The 18,338-nt window shown below is 44.9% G+C and overlaps 1 protein-coding gene across 1 annotated transcript in view; it reads right to left on the bottom strand.

Annotated features, from left to right (window-relative positions):
* Nucleotides 1–16,830, bottom strand: part of LOC136536850 (intermembrane lipid transfer protein VPS13-like) — a 20,303-nt gene extending 3,473 nt beyond the window's left edge. Inside the window, exons 1-24 of the mRNA XM_066529006.1 lie at nucleotides 16,561–16,830; nucleotides 14,506–14,609; nucleotides 14,264–14,398; nucleotides 14,130–14,180; nucleotides 13,896–13,990; nucleotides 13,695–13,812; nucleotides 12,992–13,093; nucleotides 12,523–12,705; nucleotides 12,290–12,450; nucleotides 11,522–11,692; nucleotides 7,180–7,269; nucleotides 6,790–7,105; nucleotides 6,603–6,707; nucleotides 6,428–6,523; nucleotides 6,276–6,343; nucleotides 5,493–5,613; nucleotides 5,235–5,411; nucleotides 4,903–5,112; nucleotides 4,704–4,813; nucleotides 4,221–4,315; nucleotides 4,032–4,132; nucleotides 3,789–3,941; nucleotides 3,643–3,717; nucleotides 3,069–3,563 (exon numbers count right to left, since the gene is read on the bottom strand). Of these exons, the coding sequence (XP_066385103.1) occupies nucleotides 3,069–3,563; nucleotides 3,643–3,717; nucleotides 3,789–3,941; nucleotides 4,032–4,132; nucleotides 4,221–4,315; nucleotides 4,704–4,813; nucleotides 4,903–5,112; nucleotides 5,235–5,411; nucleotides 5,493–5,613; nucleotides 6,276–6,343; nucleotides 6,428–6,523; nucleotides 6,603–6,707; nucleotides 6,790–7,105; nucleotides 7,180–7,269; nucleotides 11,522–11,692; nucleotides 12,290–12,450; nucleotides 12,523–12,705; nucleotides 12,992–13,093; nucleotides 13,695–13,812; nucleotides 13,896–13,990; nucleotides 14,130–14,180; nucleotides 14,264–14,398; nucleotides 14,506–14,609; nucleotides 16,561–16,657 (3,429 nt within the window). The 5' untranslated portion in view covers nucleotides 16,658–16,830. The remainder of the gene's footprint in view (nucleotides 1–3,068; nucleotides 3,564–3,642; nucleotides 3,718–3,788; nucleotides 3,942–4,031; nucleotides 4,133–4,220; nucleotides 4,316–4,703; nucleotides 4,814–4,902; nucleotides 5,113–5,234; nucleotides 5,412–5,492; nucleotides 5,614–6,275; nucleotides 6,344–6,427; nucleotides 6,524–6,602; nucleotides 6,708–6,789; nucleotides 7,106–7,179; nucleotides 7,270–11,521; nucleotides 11,693–12,289; nucleotides 12,451–12,522; nucleotides 12,706–12,991; nucleotides 13,094–13,694; nucleotides 13,813–13,895; nucleotides 13,991–14,129; nucleotides 14,181–14,263; nucleotides 14,399–14,505; nucleotides 14,610–16,560) is intronic.
* Nucleotides 16,831–18,338: the final 1,508 nt, after the last annotated feature.

Here is an 18,338-nt window from a genome sequence, read left to right as displayed (position 1 = left end):
CCACAAGATCAAGACGTGCACGGCGCTGCTCGGCGTGCACCGCAAGACATTGTATAGTACCAAATAGGCTACTTTACTTGTAACCCTGTCCCTCCAGACTATATAAGGAGAGGCAGGGGTCCCCTAGCGGATAGGATACATACATCTAGATCAAGCTACTTGGTCGTCCAGATCAATACAATACACCAAAGACACAGGACGTAGGGTATTTACGTCGATCAGACGGCCCGAACCTGTCTAAATCACTGTCTCTACGCCTTGTGTCATCATCCGGTTCCTGATCACGCGCACCCCCACCGACAAATCTACCATCGCGGGATACCCCTCGGTGGACTGCCGAGCATATTCTGTCGACAGTTGGCGCGCCAGGTAGGGGGTGTGCGCTTGATCCATGTCGAGCCAGATGGACCTCAAATCAACAACACGTTCTCGTCGTCAATCTCGTGGAGATCCATGCCGGTCCACGACGACGATTCATCGCTGCTACACCAGCCCCTGCGACAGCAGATCCGATCTCGGAACCCACCTTCGAGGTCGTCTTCACCAACAACTCATCGCCCGCCAGGTGTTCACCGTCAACGTCGACCAGATAACGCCATACGTCGCCGATCAGACGCTCCGTCCAAAGCTAAGTCACGCTTTAATATTTTTCTAAATATTCTCAAATCTCCGTATATCGCCGTAATGTTTCTGTAAGCTGTTTTCTCCATATTTGCTCTCCAAACGATTTTCCGAACCCTCGAACAGTCACGTTGATGCTCGGACGCCTCCAGAGGCGGCTCTGTCTCCGGCCCCTCCCTACACATGCTACGGGCTCCGCGCTCTGCGTTATGGGTGGTAGGCAGCAGCTCCTTGGTCACGCCTGTTCCTCCTACACGTGCACAAGCTCCGCACTCGACGTTATGGACTATGGGCTAGCTAGGGCTGGAGACTCTGCTACAAACTAACTGTTCGGGTGGTTTATATTAAACATAAATATATTTTCACGCCAACTGATCGCCGAACTGCATACGCCGTTTCATCACCATTGCTGATTTTTCTCCAGAGCTCATTTATTTTTACATCATATACTACCCATTCTACATGTTTGTATTGCAGGATCATCGTCCAGGTGATCGAATCACCTGGTGCTCGGGCTTCCTCACCGATCAACTGGTCGGACCGCTCGGTTCATGGACTCCGTCGCCGACCAGTTGATCGGACTGTTCGCCGGTCGCTTCTACTTAATGGTCACTTCTCCGCCGACCAATTGACCAGACTGTTCGTCGCTCGTGCTTCATCGCCAGCTACGCCGGTTACTCCTCAGCGCTCGGATTCTTCGTGCTCGAGGACTAAGTGGGCACACTTCATCGCACGAACATCGCCAGCTACGCCGGGGACTCCTCGGTGCTCGAACATCGCCGCCTACGCCGGGGACTCCTCGCTCCTCGGCGCTCGGACATCGCCGCCTACGCCGGGGACTCCTCACTCGGTGCTCGGACATAGCCGACTACGCCGGGGACTCCTCGGTGCTCGGATCTTGCTATGTCTCATCGGTGTGCTATCAAGCTGCTCCATGTTGTTCGGATCAGGGTGCTGATCTTGGGCGGCGCGTCTAGGGTCTTGATACGCGCATGTCAGACGACGTCGGCAAGCTTTCTTTTTCTTTGACCCTGCTACAAGATTCATTCTTCATCTTTCAGCAGGCTCGGGGACTAAGTGGGCACACTTCACCTTGCGGTGAATGTGCTTGTTCTCATCTCGAGGCTACGCCCGGGGACTGGCTGCCTGCTCGGCTGGTCTTCTACTTTCTGACCCTGGCACCACGTGACTACGTCACCTACTATCAGGCTCAGGACTAGCTGTGGGGGTATGGCCCCAAGACATGGGCCGCACCATCGGAGGTGGCCCGGCCCACAAGATCAAGACGTGCACGGCACTGCTCGGCGTGCACCGCAAGACACTGTATAGTACCAAATAGGCTACTTTACTTGTAACCCTGTCCCTCCAGACTATATAAGGAGAGGCAGGGGTCCCCTAGCGGATAGGATACATACATCTAGATCAAGCTACTTGGTCGTCCAGATCAATACAATACACCAAAGACACAGGACATAGGGTATTACGTCGATCAGACGGCCCGAACCTGTCTAAATCGTTGTCTCTGCACCTTGTGTCACCATCCGGTTCCTGATCACGCGCACCCCCACCGACAAATCTACCATCGCGGAATACCCCTCGGTGGACTGTCGAGCATATTCTGTCGACACCGCTAAAACTCCCATACGGTAAGCCCCCCCACGTGCCTCTGGGCGTCGATAGCGGTATGGGCGCCAGGATTTATCGTACCGGGTGAACATAGCGAAACTCCTCACATGACTTTAGGCATCAAACAGTATTTACAGGTACCGACATCCACCATCCCTGAAAAAGGCAGCACGACCTCCCGTGTGCATCTGACATTCTACAGTGACAGCAACAGTGTTGTAGGCGCCTTATCTTGTACCCGCCGGTATGGACAACAAGGCTTGGTAGGCGTGGACAACAAGGCTCGGTAGCATACGTACCCTCACCCTCTCACTTGTAAAGCCATCCCCTTCATCTATAAAAGGGGATGCGCTTCCTCCAACAAAAAAGACCAATTCCAGTTGATCAGAGTCCCTTTAGATCAATAGATCACAACCACAGAATCACCAGGTTCGGACCTCGAGCACCCGCTTGAACACTTAGCTCATAGTAAAGTTCCTGTCACTCTCGGCCTTTCCGACCGGAGCCGATCGGACCTCTTGTACACCCCTTCTCCCCCCTTCTCGTTTGTAACCCCACTGCAAACTTCGAGCACCTGGGCTCAGGAATAAAGTCACTGACCGACCCCGACTGGACGTAGGGCACGTTGCCTGAACCAGTATAAATCCTGTGTCATTGAGTGCTAGGCCACCTCCGATCACAACGTACAACAAAACTACAAATATTCACTAGTTGGTCATTTTCTGCACCGACACTGAGCATGTCCAAGGCACTGGGAGGAATAGTTGTACCTATACAGAAACCATAACAATATTATGTAATGAGATTTTTGAGATATTTACCCTGTTGTCCAAGCTGTTGTACTGGGGGGAATGTTGATCATAAATCACTATCTGCGCTTTCACAAAACTATCGAAAGTGCCACTATCATCCAATGTGAATCCTCCAGTTTGAAGTTCAGTGTCTGGTATCAAATCAGGAATTCGATTAAATGTTGGCGGCTGTAGGGAAGGAACACTAGTAGGCAAAAAGTTCTGGGTGCTAAAATAGTCTGATATAGTCCTCTCTTGATGCATAGGTGTTTCAAATTCATCAAAATCATCTGATGCCTCAAAAAAGTTTTCCTCACTGTCATTTTTCTTTAATTGGGTGCCTCTACGTCCTGCACTGTTCTTTCGACTAGGAGACGGGAGTTCTTGGGTTTGCATGCTATTGATAAAAGACCTTGCCAAGAACCTTGGCACAGGACTCCCTGGGTAGTAAAACTGGTCTTCAATTTCTAGTGACCCCAAAATAGTTCCTATCAGTAAATTGCCACCTTTCATAGAGAGTTCAACCTGTTTATTCCAAAAGAAAAAAAAACATATATTAATAAGAGTCACAAAGCAAGGACCACAAAAATGAAAAGATCAATACCTGGCCACCAACTGCCCGAAATTCAAACAGGCTGCTCTCCTTAGCTAGCAGAATTTTTTTTAGTTTGTGGTTACTCTACAGAAGCATGAGTTGCATCAAAAACACTGAATCAAGGTTAAAAAGAAAATTAGGCAAGAAAGAAATACCTCATAGCCACATGAAAAACATATCTTTAACTCATCAAGAATGCCAGCAACAAATAATTTCTCTGTGTCAGCAACATCGGGAAAGCTGCCTTTGAATGAGTGGGCCTCTGATGGGAGAGCAACTCCAGGAAAGCTTGAAATTGCAGCAGAACCCTAAAAGCAGGCTAATAATTCTATGGATGCCAACAGAAGATAGATATGTAATGAAAAATTGACCAAAAAGAAAAACAAAACAAGGAGTACCGATGCACGGTATATAGCACCCTGTAAACGGCTCTGCCATATCTTGCGTGCCTCGTCATTATCAAACAACAAAATTGAAGCACCAGTGTCTTCCAGAATCTGTAAAAGAATAAAGTTTATTGAGATAATCAATTATGTCAGGGATCTGAAGTAGAACAGAATGTTATGAAGTGCCACTAGACCGTTCCTTGGGATTAACTTGGCCAGAATCATGCAGCGCCAGGATGTTATGCACGCCATTTGTAAGCTCAGTAGGTACCTGATGAACTTGTTTCCCACGTAAACTGCAACTCAACACAAAGGTGTTAAAACAAGTGTCCCGGCACATAAAAATGCAAAAAAAAAAAAAAAACATAAACCATTCATATAATCACATGAAATTACTCCGCTGAGGTGCAGCTCCAATGAGGCACCCCAGGAGTGAGATTCAAGTTTCAAATGGTGGCTGGCCATCCAGAATGAATGTGCCACACCCTCAGCTCTGTCCTCTGCTGGGCCTTCCTTGGACCTCAAGCACTCCACACCTACTGTCCCTATCCCAGCAAAAGCTACAGCGGTGCCAGATCTTTGTACACATATGGCCAAGCAGTCTATTCTAGGCACGGAACATGACAGTATAAGCTCCAAACTTGACAGTAACATAGGATTCAGAACTATAGGAAAGTGCATAACCTGAACCATTGCTTGTATGTTGTAGACATTGAATTTTCAAATACATAGAGAAATGGACCCACTAGACGCAAATATCTGCGTTGCCAAGCAGCTTCCCGGTTTCCAACCCCCTAACAATAGGTCAGGAAAATGATTTAGAGAAAGAACGTAATTCCAAAATGATTGAACATTAGTGAGTAAATTATAAAAGAATGTAAACCTTCCATGTGAGAAGAGATGACGATCCTTCAAAGTCAGCATGATCCCACAAGTGTTCATGATCTGAACTGCTATTGTCACTAGCACCATCTTGAAAAATTTTAAAAATTTCCATTAAACGATGATAGCGTGCAGGAGAGAAATGAAATCCTAGGGAAGGCACCCGTATCGCCAGTCTTGTGGAAGGATATAGAGGACTTTCTAACTGGATCTGTCCAAAGATGGAACAGTGACCCATGTCATGTTGATAACATTTAATAGATCCCCCCCCCCCCCCCCCCCCCCCCCCTCCCCTAAACCCCCCAAAAAAGGCGTGGGTGGAGTATTGTTTACCTGCTGAAGCTTCAAAGCAATCCCACACTTGTCAATTACCGGCAGCAAGTTTGTTTCATCAGATGTATCATTCCAATGGTAATCACCATCCACCAGAAATGCAGAGACATCACTAAGCACCAAATTGAAGTTTAGATACATATCCTGCTCTTCTGAAGTATAGGCATCCCATATTTCCTGAAGAAACAAAGTGACGTTAGTAGCACACAAACCAACCACTTAAGATATAAAATGTTACTTGCAAATAGAAGACACAACCTCTGTCCGAAGAACTAAATTTCCAAGGTCAAGCAAAAGCTTAGTCTCATGTACATCATCTGGTCGGAAATTGGTAGGAACGGTAATTTTTGGAGCAGCAATATCCATGTTCAGTGAAAACCTAATAGGGGTTATGTTACGCATTAGTTGGCGTCGAAGAAGGGGTTGACAAAAGAAAATATAGCTAATTCTTTAGTGTAGCTGCAATGATGTAGATATCTAAAGTAACTGAAATACAAACCAACAACATCAGCATAAATTTCATGGTATAGACAAAGTGACAATAATCCTTATTTCAGGGGAAACCACAATCCCTTTTTTCAAATTCCTTTTGAGGTTGAAATTCTAGTAAAATATTTACCCCCCTTCCAGTTAAATATCCTGCATAGGTTGTAACTAAGTACTCCCTCTGTTCCAAATTATAAGTCGCTTTGACTTTTTTGGTATATCCATTTTGCTATGCATCTAGATATAATAATATGTCTAGATACATAGCAAAATGGATGAACCAAAAAAGTCAAAGTGACTTATAATTTGGAACGGAGGGAGTACTAAACTGTGGTTGCTTTTTTTATTTCGTTTTTTTACCAGAATAAAAAATATTAGTCAAAAGAAGCTAATAATGTCCAGGTTGTACCATTGAAAGCTAGGGCTTCTTGGAAATTTTTTTACAGTACCATTCTGTCCTCATCAAAATATTTCTTCAGTATATGAGAATGATGGAAAACCCACATGAAAATATTTTTTTTAGAATATGAAAATGGAGAAAAAAAATACACTAACCTGGACTGATCTTTTAGCACCCGAGTCATTTGCTGTTGAGCAGTCCGTTTCACTTCATCTAGTGTCATCTTCACAAAGCAACACAGAATGATCAATCAATCATCTGATCACATGAAACAATCTTGCCTCAAATCGATTTTACTCATAGATACCTGTACAGCAGCAGCAGTCTCTAGTGCCAAGTTCTGGCTAATGGTAGGGCTACTCTTGAAGAAGCCAACAATTTGATCGATTGAATCCTTTAAATACTATAAGAACAAAAACTCAAATAGTGAAATAGTTGAGCAAATGCATGCACACTAAGGTATAATGAGGATAGCAGCTTACAGTTATATAACAAGGAGAAGCTTTAGCTGTCAAACTCCAGTCTAGTTGCTCATCAAAAGGTTTGTAGGAGAAGATGCCAACAAAAGAATCAATGACACTTGCACTCTAGAACATACAGAACACGGAATCGTGTGAGTGGCTACCATAGTTACTAAGTGTAAAAGGCAAATTGAACAGACACAGAAACCTCAGCAAGCAGGCCATATGGAGATAAAAGCCTGTAGGAACCCAGCTTCAGATCAAATATTTTTGCCTCCGGATACATTTTCAAGTTGCAGCAGAAATCTTGACACGAGAGATCAGCAAGGCACTCCGAATCATCAATGGTAAGCTTTGATGCATTATGTTTCATACGTATTTCAAAATCAAATTGCATCAGTTTCATATCCTGTTGATCAGGGATATACTCATTGGTTTCTTTGTACCCAATAATCCGATTTAGTCTTTCCCAATCTTCATCAGTAAAACTCTTTGAATCTTCCTCATCCTTTGAAGAGCCAGTCCTATATGAAGACAGATTAATTGCTGCATATTTAACAATATAGAAGCAATAGAGTTTTATAGGCCAGAAATCAACCATCCAAATGACCACCAGGACTGCTGCTTATTTTGTTGAGCATACTGATATGTTTCCACCGACTGTTCTACAAACTTGTGAGCTAGCATCCTACACAAAATAAGAAGATTGTATGTATCAAATAAAGGTAACTGCACTCATCATCGGCATAAATGATAGGGTGTATGCACATGAATCTTGAATTACATACAAAATTCATCCAAACTGTTGCATGGATGTTTGTCCATTTGCCAATTATTGTGACAAGAATCAAGGATGAAGATAAGACGCATAGCAGGTTGTTCAATGTGCATGTGCATTCGGGAAGTGAAGAATCAAGGACATGCACTGTTCAAGGGACTAACTATACAATGTTATACGTGTAGAGCTCCAAAAATAAAAGCTCAAAAGCAAGGATGGCCTAATGCAATGATACGCAGATTTTCTGCGTATTTGAGTAAAAAACAAGGATGACCTATTCAAGAATCAGAGATCTTCTGTCACAGTTGCATGCAAAATAATATTTCATAAAGTGGAAATAGTTGTGAGACGAGACAAGAGTGCAGATTGGATACAAGGTGAACATGCAGTTTACGAGAAATAAGTGTGCATATCACTGTTGTTTGTCAGGAAAGAAAGGGTGTGTGCAGAGTGAATGTCAAAGGCTGAAGGTGGGGGTGGGGGTGCAGAGAAAAAAAAGGGCGTACCCATTGCAGAGAGCTCCCGCTCTGTGCGGGGTGTTAGTGGCAAGCCTTACCCTCGCCTGAGCAATGCGAGGAGACCGCGACTCAAACCCGGGAACCTTCCGGTCATAGGCGGTAAGACTCTACCGCTTGCACCAGGTCCGCCCTTCAAAGGCTGAACCAATGTCACTGTAGCGCACGTTCACTGTATTTCATGGGAAAGGGCAGCTGAGCAAGTGGGGAAAAACAGTGCAATAAGGTGAACTTCTTTTGCAGACCTAAAGGCACCCTGTACGAATTTGTGAAGGCAAAACTTTGGCAACCTCCCCAAACTCTACATCACACTCTTTTAGAAATCTCTGGTACAGATCATCATGGGATGCTGCTACCGGCCTTTTCACTTAATATTTGCAGGAGCCTTTTGATTGATAAGAGCCTCAAGAATAGTGTGGTGGGAGTGAGAAGGCAAGGAGATAGGATTATCTTAGTCAAGTTTGTTATTGGTGATATGGTCTTGAACGTAATTAGTGCGTATGCCCCCCAAGTAGGCCTCGACGAGAGTGCTAAGAGATAGTTCTGGGAAGACTTAAATGGCCTGATTAGAGCTGTACCTAGTAGTGAGAAGCTTTTTATAGGAGAAGATCTTAATGGGCATGTAGGTACTACAAGTGCAGGTTTTGAGGCAGTTCATGGAGGTTTTGGGTATGGTAGTAGGAATCAGGAGGGGGAGGAAGTTCTGGACTTCGCGGTAGCTTTTGACCTGATGATAGCCAACACTTTCTTTAGAAAGAGAGAATCTCATCTAGTGACCTTCAGTAGCGGACAACACTCTAGCCAGATTGACTTTGTCCTCGCAAGAAGAAAGGACAAACGAGCATGCTTAGGTTGTAAGGTGATATCAGGGGAGTGTGTTGTTTCTCAACATAAGCTTTTAATGGCAGATTTTCGTTTTCAGGTGCGTACCCGTAGAGATAAACAAGCTAAGATTGAAAGAACAAAGTGATGGAAACTGAAAGGGGAGACGTCAGAGGTATTCAAGGAAAGGGTTATCAAAGAGGGAGCCTAGGTCTGGGGGTATTTGGTCGAGGTCGTGTTTGTGTCTGTGGTGCGTATATAGGCCTCTTTTTGTAGAAGTGTGGGGGTGTGTTCTTTGCTGGGGTTTTAGTCCTTAACCGGACTTTTGTACTATCTTTTCTCTCTTAATGAAATGACACGCAGCTCTTGTGCGTTGTTCGAGAAAAAAAAAGAGCTCTTGGAAGGAAGAAGATGACATAAACAACATGTGGGAAAAGATGGCAACCAATATTCGGAAGGTGGCCTCAGAGGTGTGTGGAGTAACCAAAAGAAGTGGAGGCGAGGCTAAAGATACTTGGTGGTGGAACGAGGAAGTCTAAAGGGCTATTAAAGAGAAGAAAGAATGCTATAGACGCTTGTACCATGACAGGAGTGTGGACAACATAGAGAAGTACAAGGTGGCAAAGAAGACTGCAAAGCGAGCTGTAAGTGTGGCAAAGGGTAAAGCGTACGAGGATCTTTACCAACATTTGAGTACGAAGGAAGGAGAGAAGGACATTTATAGGATGACTAGGGTTCGTGAGAGAAAGACAAGGGACTTCACCCAAGTTAAGTGCACTAAGGATGAAAGGGAGCATCTCTTGGTAAAGAAGGATGAGATTCGACATCGATGGCAAGAGTATTTTAACAAATTGTTCAATGGTGAGAATACGGACACAACCTTTCAGTTGGATGACTCTTTTGATGACACCAATAGGCGCTTTGTGCGGAGAATCCAAGAATCTGAGGTCAGAGAGACGTTGAAAAGGATGAGAGGAGATAAGACGATGGGACCGAATGGTATCCCAATCTAGGTGTGGAGATGCTTTGGGGAAATAGCTATAGTATGGCTAACCAAGCTATTTAACCATATTTTTCGATCGAGCAAGATGCCTGACGAATGGAGAAGCATATTGGTACCGATCTACAAGAATAAAGGGGATATTCAAAGTTGTACTAATTACCGGGGAATTAAGTTGATGAGACATACTATGAAGCTATGGGAGAGAGTTATCGAGCATCGTTTAAGAGCAATAACGCAGGTCTCTATGAACCAATTTGGTTTCATGCCCGGAAGGTCAACCATGGAAGTCATTTTCTTAATAAGACAGGTTATGGAGCGGTATAGGAAGAAGAAGAAGGACCTACACATGGTTTTTATTGACTTGGAGAAGGCTTATGATAAAATACCAAGGAATGTTATGTAGTGGGCTTTGGACAAACATAAAGTCCCAATGAAGAACGAGTCGTAGCTCGAGTGGCAACGCTGCCGGTGGTGCAGCGGCCGGTCGTGGGTTCGAGCTCTGCTCGACCCACGATTTCCCACCGGGGTTTTTCCCCATTTTCAACAGTGCCTCTCTCGCGTGGAACTACAAAGGGATTACGGCGCGCCCGTCGCCTACGGAGCCTTAGACGGTTTCGGTGATCTCCTCAAGGACGCGAACTTAGAATCTAGGTGTAGTTGTATGATCTGTTTGTGTACGTGTGTGTGTGTGTGGTGTGGTGTTGGTGTGTGTCTGTTCATGAACAGATATTACAGTTGTACTTAGATGAGAGGCGCAAAAAAAAGCTCATTAAGAACATGTACAACAATGTTGTGACTACTGTTCGAACAAGTGATGGAGACACGGATGACTTCCCAATTAGGATAGGACTACATCAAGGGTCAGCTTTGAGCCCTTATCTGTTTGCCTTAGTGATGGATGAGGTCACAAGGGATGTACAAGGGGACATCCCTTGGTGTATGCTTTTCGCGGACGATGTAGTGCTAGTTGATGAAAGTCGAACAGGTGTGAATCAGAAACTAGAGTTATGGCGGGAGACTTTTGAGTCCAAAGGTTTTAGACTCAGTAGAACTAAAACTGAGTATATGAGATGTGACTTTGGCACTACTACTCAGGAGGAGGAAGATATTAGTTTGGAAGGTCAAGTAGTGCCTAGGAAGAATACCTTTCGATATTTAGGATCAATGCTACAGAGAGACGGTGATATTAATGAAGATGTTAGCCATAGAATCAAAGCAGGGTGGATAAAGTGGCGCCAAGCATCTGGTGTCCTATGTGACAAAAGGGTACCACAGAAGCTAAAAGGCAAGTTTTATAGGACGGCGATTAAACCTGCTATGTTGTATGGTGCAGAATGTTGGCCTACGAAAAGACGACATATTCAACAGATAACTGTTGCGGAAATGCGTATGTTGCGTTGGATTTGCGATCATACAAGAAGGGATCGAGTTCGGAACGATGATATACGTGATAGATTAGGGGTAGCACCAATTGAAGAAAAGCTTATCCAACATCGGTTGAGATGGTTTGGACATGTCCAACGAAGACCTCCAGAGGCACCGGTGCGTAGCCAGGATAGTAACGTGAAGAGAGGCAGAGGAAGACCGAAGTTGACTTGGGTAGAGGCAATAAAAGGAGACTTGAAAGGATGGAATATACCCAAAGACTTAGCCTTAGATAGGAGTGCTTGAAAAAAAAGCTATTCACGTGCCTGAACCTTGATTGTTTCTGCTGGGTTTCAACTCTAACCTACCCCAACTTGTTTGGGACTTAAAGGCTTTGTTGTTGTTGTTGATAATCCCCATGGAGATGTACTGAGGACAAAAAATAGAAGCAGATCACCTCCACTGTAGAATAACCTCCATATCAAGTTCACGGTCCATCCTCTTAATCTCCTCATGGTCATCAACAACCAGTCGACTCATGTCAGATTTCAAGAGGGATGCAAATAAAGATACATATGCCTTCCGAAGTCTTGCATATCTCAATAATTGCTCCCAAGATAGACTCCCACTGCATCCATAAGTTAGATACATCACCATGAAAGAATCAACAAAGATTGTATTGACATAAAGGCACATGAAATGAGGACATATTTGATGATATTAAAGTTAAAGGAAACACTGTCAAACGAAATATTAGTGATACTACTTGAACACACACGAAGAGAAAAGTACACAAGAAAGCCTCGAATCAGTTGCCAGGCGAATGGTTGAGTCCTCTGTCACTGCTCAACTGCTTTCTTTTTTCTTACATAAACACTACTGACATGTCACATGTGGTACAGTACTACAAAGAAAATTAATGGCCCCACCCAGATAAAGAAAGAAGACAAGCAAATATCCCACAGCATGATTAAAACAAATATTGGGATGTGGATTGGACTTATTATAGGCTAAATGCTAAAGCAAACATAACAACCATTCATCCAATCTATATGTATAGGTAGCCCAAACTGACATTAAAAAAAAAGGTCACCCAAACTATGCTAGAGGATAATGAAACCAGAAAATTAAAAAAAAAAAACTGAGCACCTTTTGATGCCAGTAAATAATGCATGGAATCTATACATGAATTGGAAGTCAGAGAAGAATGTGCAGATATACATACCTTGCTTTCTTCATTTCTTGAGTCACCACATTGTATGCATACTTCCACCAAGCTCGTGGATCCGATTTTACTGGTAAAGATGGTCGGAGATGAGCATATCTCAGCCGTTGATTAAAAGTAGAGAAATTATCAGCCATCTTCAACATGTCCCTGTAGCCATCCTGGTTTGAGGGAAAAGGTATTACTTTTCACAGTGCTTTTGACAAAACTGAGAGAGAAGACTGAGTACAAACCTTTGACAACGACAGAGTAACATCATCCAAATCAACTGCAGCATTTTGCAATGCTTGTCCTGTTTTCTTTGCCTCAGTAAGTTGTATCTTTGTATATTTTGCTTTGCCAGACACAGGTTGTAAAATGTAGGCATGCTTTTTTGAAGCAGATCTGGAACCATTCTGCTCCTGAAACTCAAAAACCTGAAATGCATTTTACGAACGAATAAAGACTTGGGGCTCTTGGTGGGTTTCAACTCTAACCTACCCCAACTTGCTTGGGACTGAAAGGCTATGTTGTTGTTGTTGTCGCTGGATGCAAGCAACAGAAGAATAACAGACCCCCACCAGAAACCTCACTACAGCACCGTGTCTATCAACATTCTACAACATGTTTTTTTCTGGTAGATATTGCCAAAGACAACTGTCTCCAAGCAAATTTATACTCTCAAGCTCAGGTATTTATTTGCGCACGAACACAAGGAGGTACCTGACTCCACTCTGATGGAAGTAAATCCTCCCAGGGTTTATCCACAATCCAAGGACTGCTATCAGAGTCAAAATACACCGCCAGACTCTCAAGTTCAACAGACTGCAAAATGCCAAGTAAGTTAATGAAACAATGCAAGTTGGTCAAAAGTTATAAAAAAAAGTCAAACTAAAACAAATAAGCAGACCAAATGTGCCAAATGCTCAATGTATTCACTGCTGAAGCGAACAGAATTCACTACTAGGTCAAAAAAGCTTCACATCAAATTAATTGACCACCAAAATTAGAAAAAAAAAAGTGAACTATTGTTGTTTTTTTTTTTACTTTGGAGCCTAATATTCAGGCTACGCAAAAGAACAAACAATCATCATTTCTTGGAGGAATTGGTATTTCCTCGTGTACTCACTTTCCGTTCTACATGGATCACAAAAAACGGAACTGGACTCCCAGAAGTTGACAGCAGCCATGAGTAATATCAAACTAACCGTGGAAACAAAATGCAGGAACAAAAAAAGGGCGTACCCAGTGCAGAGAGCTCCCGCTCTGTGCGGGGTCTGGGGAAGGGTGTTAGTGGCAAGCCTTACCCTCGCCTGTGCAATGCGAGGAGACCGCGACTCGAACCCGGGACCTTCCGGTCACAGGCGGTAAGACTCTACCGCTTGCACCAGGCCTGCCCTTCAAACAAAATGCAGGAACAACTTACCTTTTTCACTCGATCCAAATCACCACCTGTGGCAAAAGTCTCCTTGCCAAAGTCGTCCACTGTAACTGCTGAAAGCTTTGAAAGTACCAGACCTGCTGCGAAAGGGTGGCCAGGATTGCTACAGCAAACAGGTCAATGTGTTCTTATACTCCTTGAAAATGTGTAGCCCGAAGGATAAACCACTGAGCAGAACTGAATTACCTCTCTACGTCTTCGTATCTGATATGAATATTGCCAATGGATAACTTGATATTTCCAATTACAGTGCCAATGAAAGACCCAAGCCATGATGAATTCTTCCACAAAAAAGGAAAATCGCAGTGAGAAATGAAAAAAGTATCTAAGATGGTCAGATGTAAACCACACGACAGCAGGAAAAAAATATAGGGAAGGTTGACTATCCCAACTACACATAGAAACAGTACTGGCACATACTAGTTCAGATTTCAGTTGCTGTTGGCGCTCCAACAATTTGATCTCCATTTCCTGTGTAAACCAAAAAAATCAGTATGTGCATGGATCCAACATTAATTGCAAAAATCACTTAGCTGTCATCAGAAGTTTATTACCCTAACTCGACTTCTTTTTGCTTCCTGGACAGCATCCTCGCTGCAACCTTCAACTTGTGTTGCTGGTTCAGCTAGTATAAAAATTCGATCAAGATAAACCAAAACTGGCTCTTGTCCCAACCTGCTCCATGGAACCTAACAATCATTGACACAAACATCCTTGAACCCATTCCTCCGTATTACAGAAAACAAATTCAGTATATGACTATATGTACTAAACCAAAGAAATTACTACTCCAAACCTTGAGCTTCACAGAACCAAGAAAACCAGCTTTGACTCTAACAGGTAATTTCAATGAATTGAGCGCTTCTGGCTTCAGTTGCATGTTTGTGAGCTCTACATCACCTGAAACAATTTTTCAGAAAACAGAACATCATTAGGTAATAGAAGACGTGTCAATGATTAAAAAATGGTCAATAGCTGGTGCAAGAAAATTGTGTCCCCCCTGATCCCCTCGTGCATGTGCACACATGAATGTGGATATCTTCAAGCTCCAGCTAATAACTTCACTAAATACCATGGACCACATTGCATTTCGATGTCATCATGAAACCAACGTTAATTTCATCAAACACCCAGAATTGGGCTGCACATGACCTGAGCTCCCTTACTCGTGCCCTGAAGCCACTAACACAAAAGCCATCTGATGCCTACCATCATCTCATACACTTCTCATGACAAGACTATCATTACAAGTTCAATAGATTCTATGCTCTCACCAAATGTTGAAGCCACATGCCACCTTAATTTCCAAATGAACTTGCGATCTAACATCCAACAATTGATGTAGATGTCTGACAAAAATTAGGTACTCACATACACCCCTGCAATCACTTGCTATGTGAATTCCTCCAAAATATCAATTGAAAATACTGCTACCAACATTCCTGTATTTGTTTTTATCAATTAAGGTTGGGAAGCCATTTATGGCCCATCCAACAAATTTGCTAATTTAGGCCAGTCTCAGTGGGGAGTTTCATCTCCCAGTTTCCAAGACTCAATGTGTTGGAAACAGTGTAGACGAGTTTCATCCCCATAAAGCTCATTTCATCCCATGAAACTTTTATCATCTATCTCTTCATCTATTCCATGTCATGTCAGCTCATTTAATAACACGAAACTCTCATAAAACTCCCATTGAGACTGGCCTTAAAACAAAAGAAACTGATCAGAGAAGAAAAGGTTCTCCTGCTCAGAAGCTACCGCGACTACAGGTGTCATTATGTCCTCTGGGCTTCCATATCATCAGTGCCTAACATGAGTCTGAAAAGCTCTTATAAACAGTCAGGACCAAGAAAACAATGTATTGTATCTTTTCTCTCTCTCAGAGTCATCATGCTCCAAACAGTCCAGACTCCAAACAATCAGCATGTTCAGGTGATCAGCTTATCACTGTGAATAAGACAAAGCTCCTTTTTTCAAGATCAGAAAACCCTTGACTAACTGATCATTTACTTAACAAATTTTGTGAGAGTATTCAAGAAAATCAGTGGCCCACAGCACACTCCAGTTACAGTTACTTTGTGTGAACAATCTATACACAAGGAGATACTGCTTGCATCTCCAGCTTTATATTGGTTACCTTATGATATGTTCTCTTTAACAGCAGCCTCCATATTCAGGGATCCAAATACTTCACTCCGAGCAGAGTGCTTTCCTAATTCTGTGATCTTATAAGCTAGCAGTGTGAAAAATTTTCACAGATAACCACAGCGCTCTAGCCCTTCTGCTGACAAATTTCTAAGCCAGTTTTACAAAACGCTGGGTTGCTTGAAGACATGCTTCGTGGCTGATGACATCTCGACATTGCGGATTCTGGTAAAAAGGCTCAGATACAAGCATGCAGTATCACACCTGAATGCCCACAACAATGTGTCACCAAGTCAGCTCCACAATTCTCTGAGCACTGAAACTAGAACCTCTTAGGAACAAGCAGCTAAAACAGTTCTGCAATCACAGAGGAACCAACACTGGAGAGTCGCAGATTCATCAAATTCACCAATCCAACTTCTGCCCCTGACATAACTAGCTCAAATTGTTGTCGTTAGCCCCCATCCAATGCAACCACCACGTATAGCATACAACACAACCCACGCTCAGACTGAACTCCTCAACGTTATCAATTAGTCAGCACTAACACTGCTACTAATAAGCACGCATGACGCAGCAAATCTTAAGATAAAAATGTCAAGCTAACCCCCAAACTGCCAGTGCGATCACAGCAGAAGTCGGATTAATCAAAGCAGCGGAGACGGGCGGATAAGAAGGGAAGTGGCGGCGAGGCGTCCTGACTGACCTCTCCAGACGCTGATCTTCAGCGCCTCCTTGCTGAGCCCCCGGACGTAGTTGCCGAGGTACTTCTGCAGCAGGAAGGCGACCTGGTCCTCCAACATCTCGGCCGCCGCCGGCGATCGGCAGCGCCCGCAGGCGCCGCCACCGCGAGACCCGAAGGTGCGGAGAAGCGCTCCGGCTGTCGGTCCCCTTGCTCGGCGTGCCGCGTGAGAGAGAAGAGAGAGGACTGGGCTAGCAACACAGCAGGGCAGGCGGTTTTTTTTGTCTTGGACGAGTCGAGGAGAAAGGGGAGGAGTAGGGACTGGGGAGGCGGAGGAGATCGCTAGAACAAACAGGTGGCGCGGCTAATGCCCGGAATGCCCTCGCGCGTCAGGGGTATCCACGGATCTTACCTGGGCCCGCGATTTACGTAAGCCATCAGGATTATCGGTGGCGCTCTTCGGGGACGTGGCGGTTAGGAAGGTAGCGTTTGGTAGATAAGGTGGTGTGGGATGGTTCTGTCTCTGCTTTATGGGATGGGACGAGTTTATTTTTTATTTGGTTGATAAAGGACAGGACTAACCCGTTTTCTGTTTGGTTCTAAGATTTTAAAAATGGGATGAGCTATTGACATATAGAACCCACATCTATCATATTTTTGTTCTTTTTCCTTTTCTTTTTTTTCTTTTTTCTTCGCCCTTATTTATTTCTTCCTTCCTCCTTTCCCCCTTTTTCCTACACATGCACGCATCGTCTTCCTCGTCCTCCTAGGCTCGTAGCGCGGCGTCGGCGGGGCGGAGCTAGCCCTCACCCGCACGGCGACGGCGAGGCCGCTGCTCGCTTGCACCCTCACCCGCACGCTAGCAGCCGAAGGTCACCCGCGGCGGTAGCAGGCCGAATCTCGGCTGCGCGCTTGCCTGCGCGACGGCAGCCGGTTGGATCTCCTTGCGCTCGTCGACCGGAGCTCCCTCGCGCGACGGTAGCCGGCTGGATCTCCCCGCGCGCTCACCGGCCGGAGCTCCCCCGCGCAACGGCAGCCGGCTGGATCTCCCCCGCGCGCTCGTCGACCGGAGCTCCCCCGCACGACGGCAGCTGGCTGGATCTCCCCCGCGCTCTCTCCTCCGCATCCGGCATGGCTCCTCCGCGCGCTCGCCGACCAGAGCTCCCCCGCGCGCTCGCCGCTCGTCCCACCTGGGACGGACCCCGTCCGTGAAATTTTTGGGGACGGGGTCGCCCTGCATCTCACGCGAATATTCGCGTCGAGGATGTCCTCGTTCCACTCCGCCTCCCAACCAAACAGCGCTGATCTCGGGTCCATCCCATCCCGTCCCACATCGTCCTCCCAACCAAACACACAGTGACTCGATCATCCAGCACAGACGAGAGAGGCCACAGCTGGATCTGTTGATTGAAGGCCAAAACATAATTAGAGTTGTTAATTGCAGATTAAATATTGCAGTTAGGTAGACTTGTGTGTGAGTAAAATATTGCAAAAAGTGCTTAACAAATTATTTCTAACTTCTAACAACACGAGGGCACACGGCACGTCGGCATACATGGATAGACCGACGCGTGGCACGAGTGTTATTTGGTGGGCAGCACCGTCGCGCCGGTTGATGGGGTTGAGGCACTCCGCCGTACGGCACCGGTAGGGTGGACCACTACGTAAAAACGATTTTTAGTAAGGGTTCGATTTTTTGTAGGGGTGGCTGGTGATGGAGCCACCCCTACAGTGACGTGCTCGGGTGCCCAGACACCAGCCACCCCTAGAAATAGAACAGACAGCAGGGGTGGCTGGTGATA

The sequence above is a fragment of the Miscanthus floridulus genome, chromosome 2, assembly GCF_019320115.1.
Source record: "Miscanthus floridulus cultivar M001 chromosome 2, ASM1932011v1, whole genome shotgun sequence".
Classification (NCBI taxonomy): Eukaryota; Viridiplantae; Streptophyta; class Magnoliopsida; order Poales; family Poaceae; genus Miscanthus; species Miscanthus floridulus.
The sequence above is the reverse complement of the archived record's forward strand: the minus strand, read 5'-3'. Positions and strand labels throughout refer to the sequence as shown.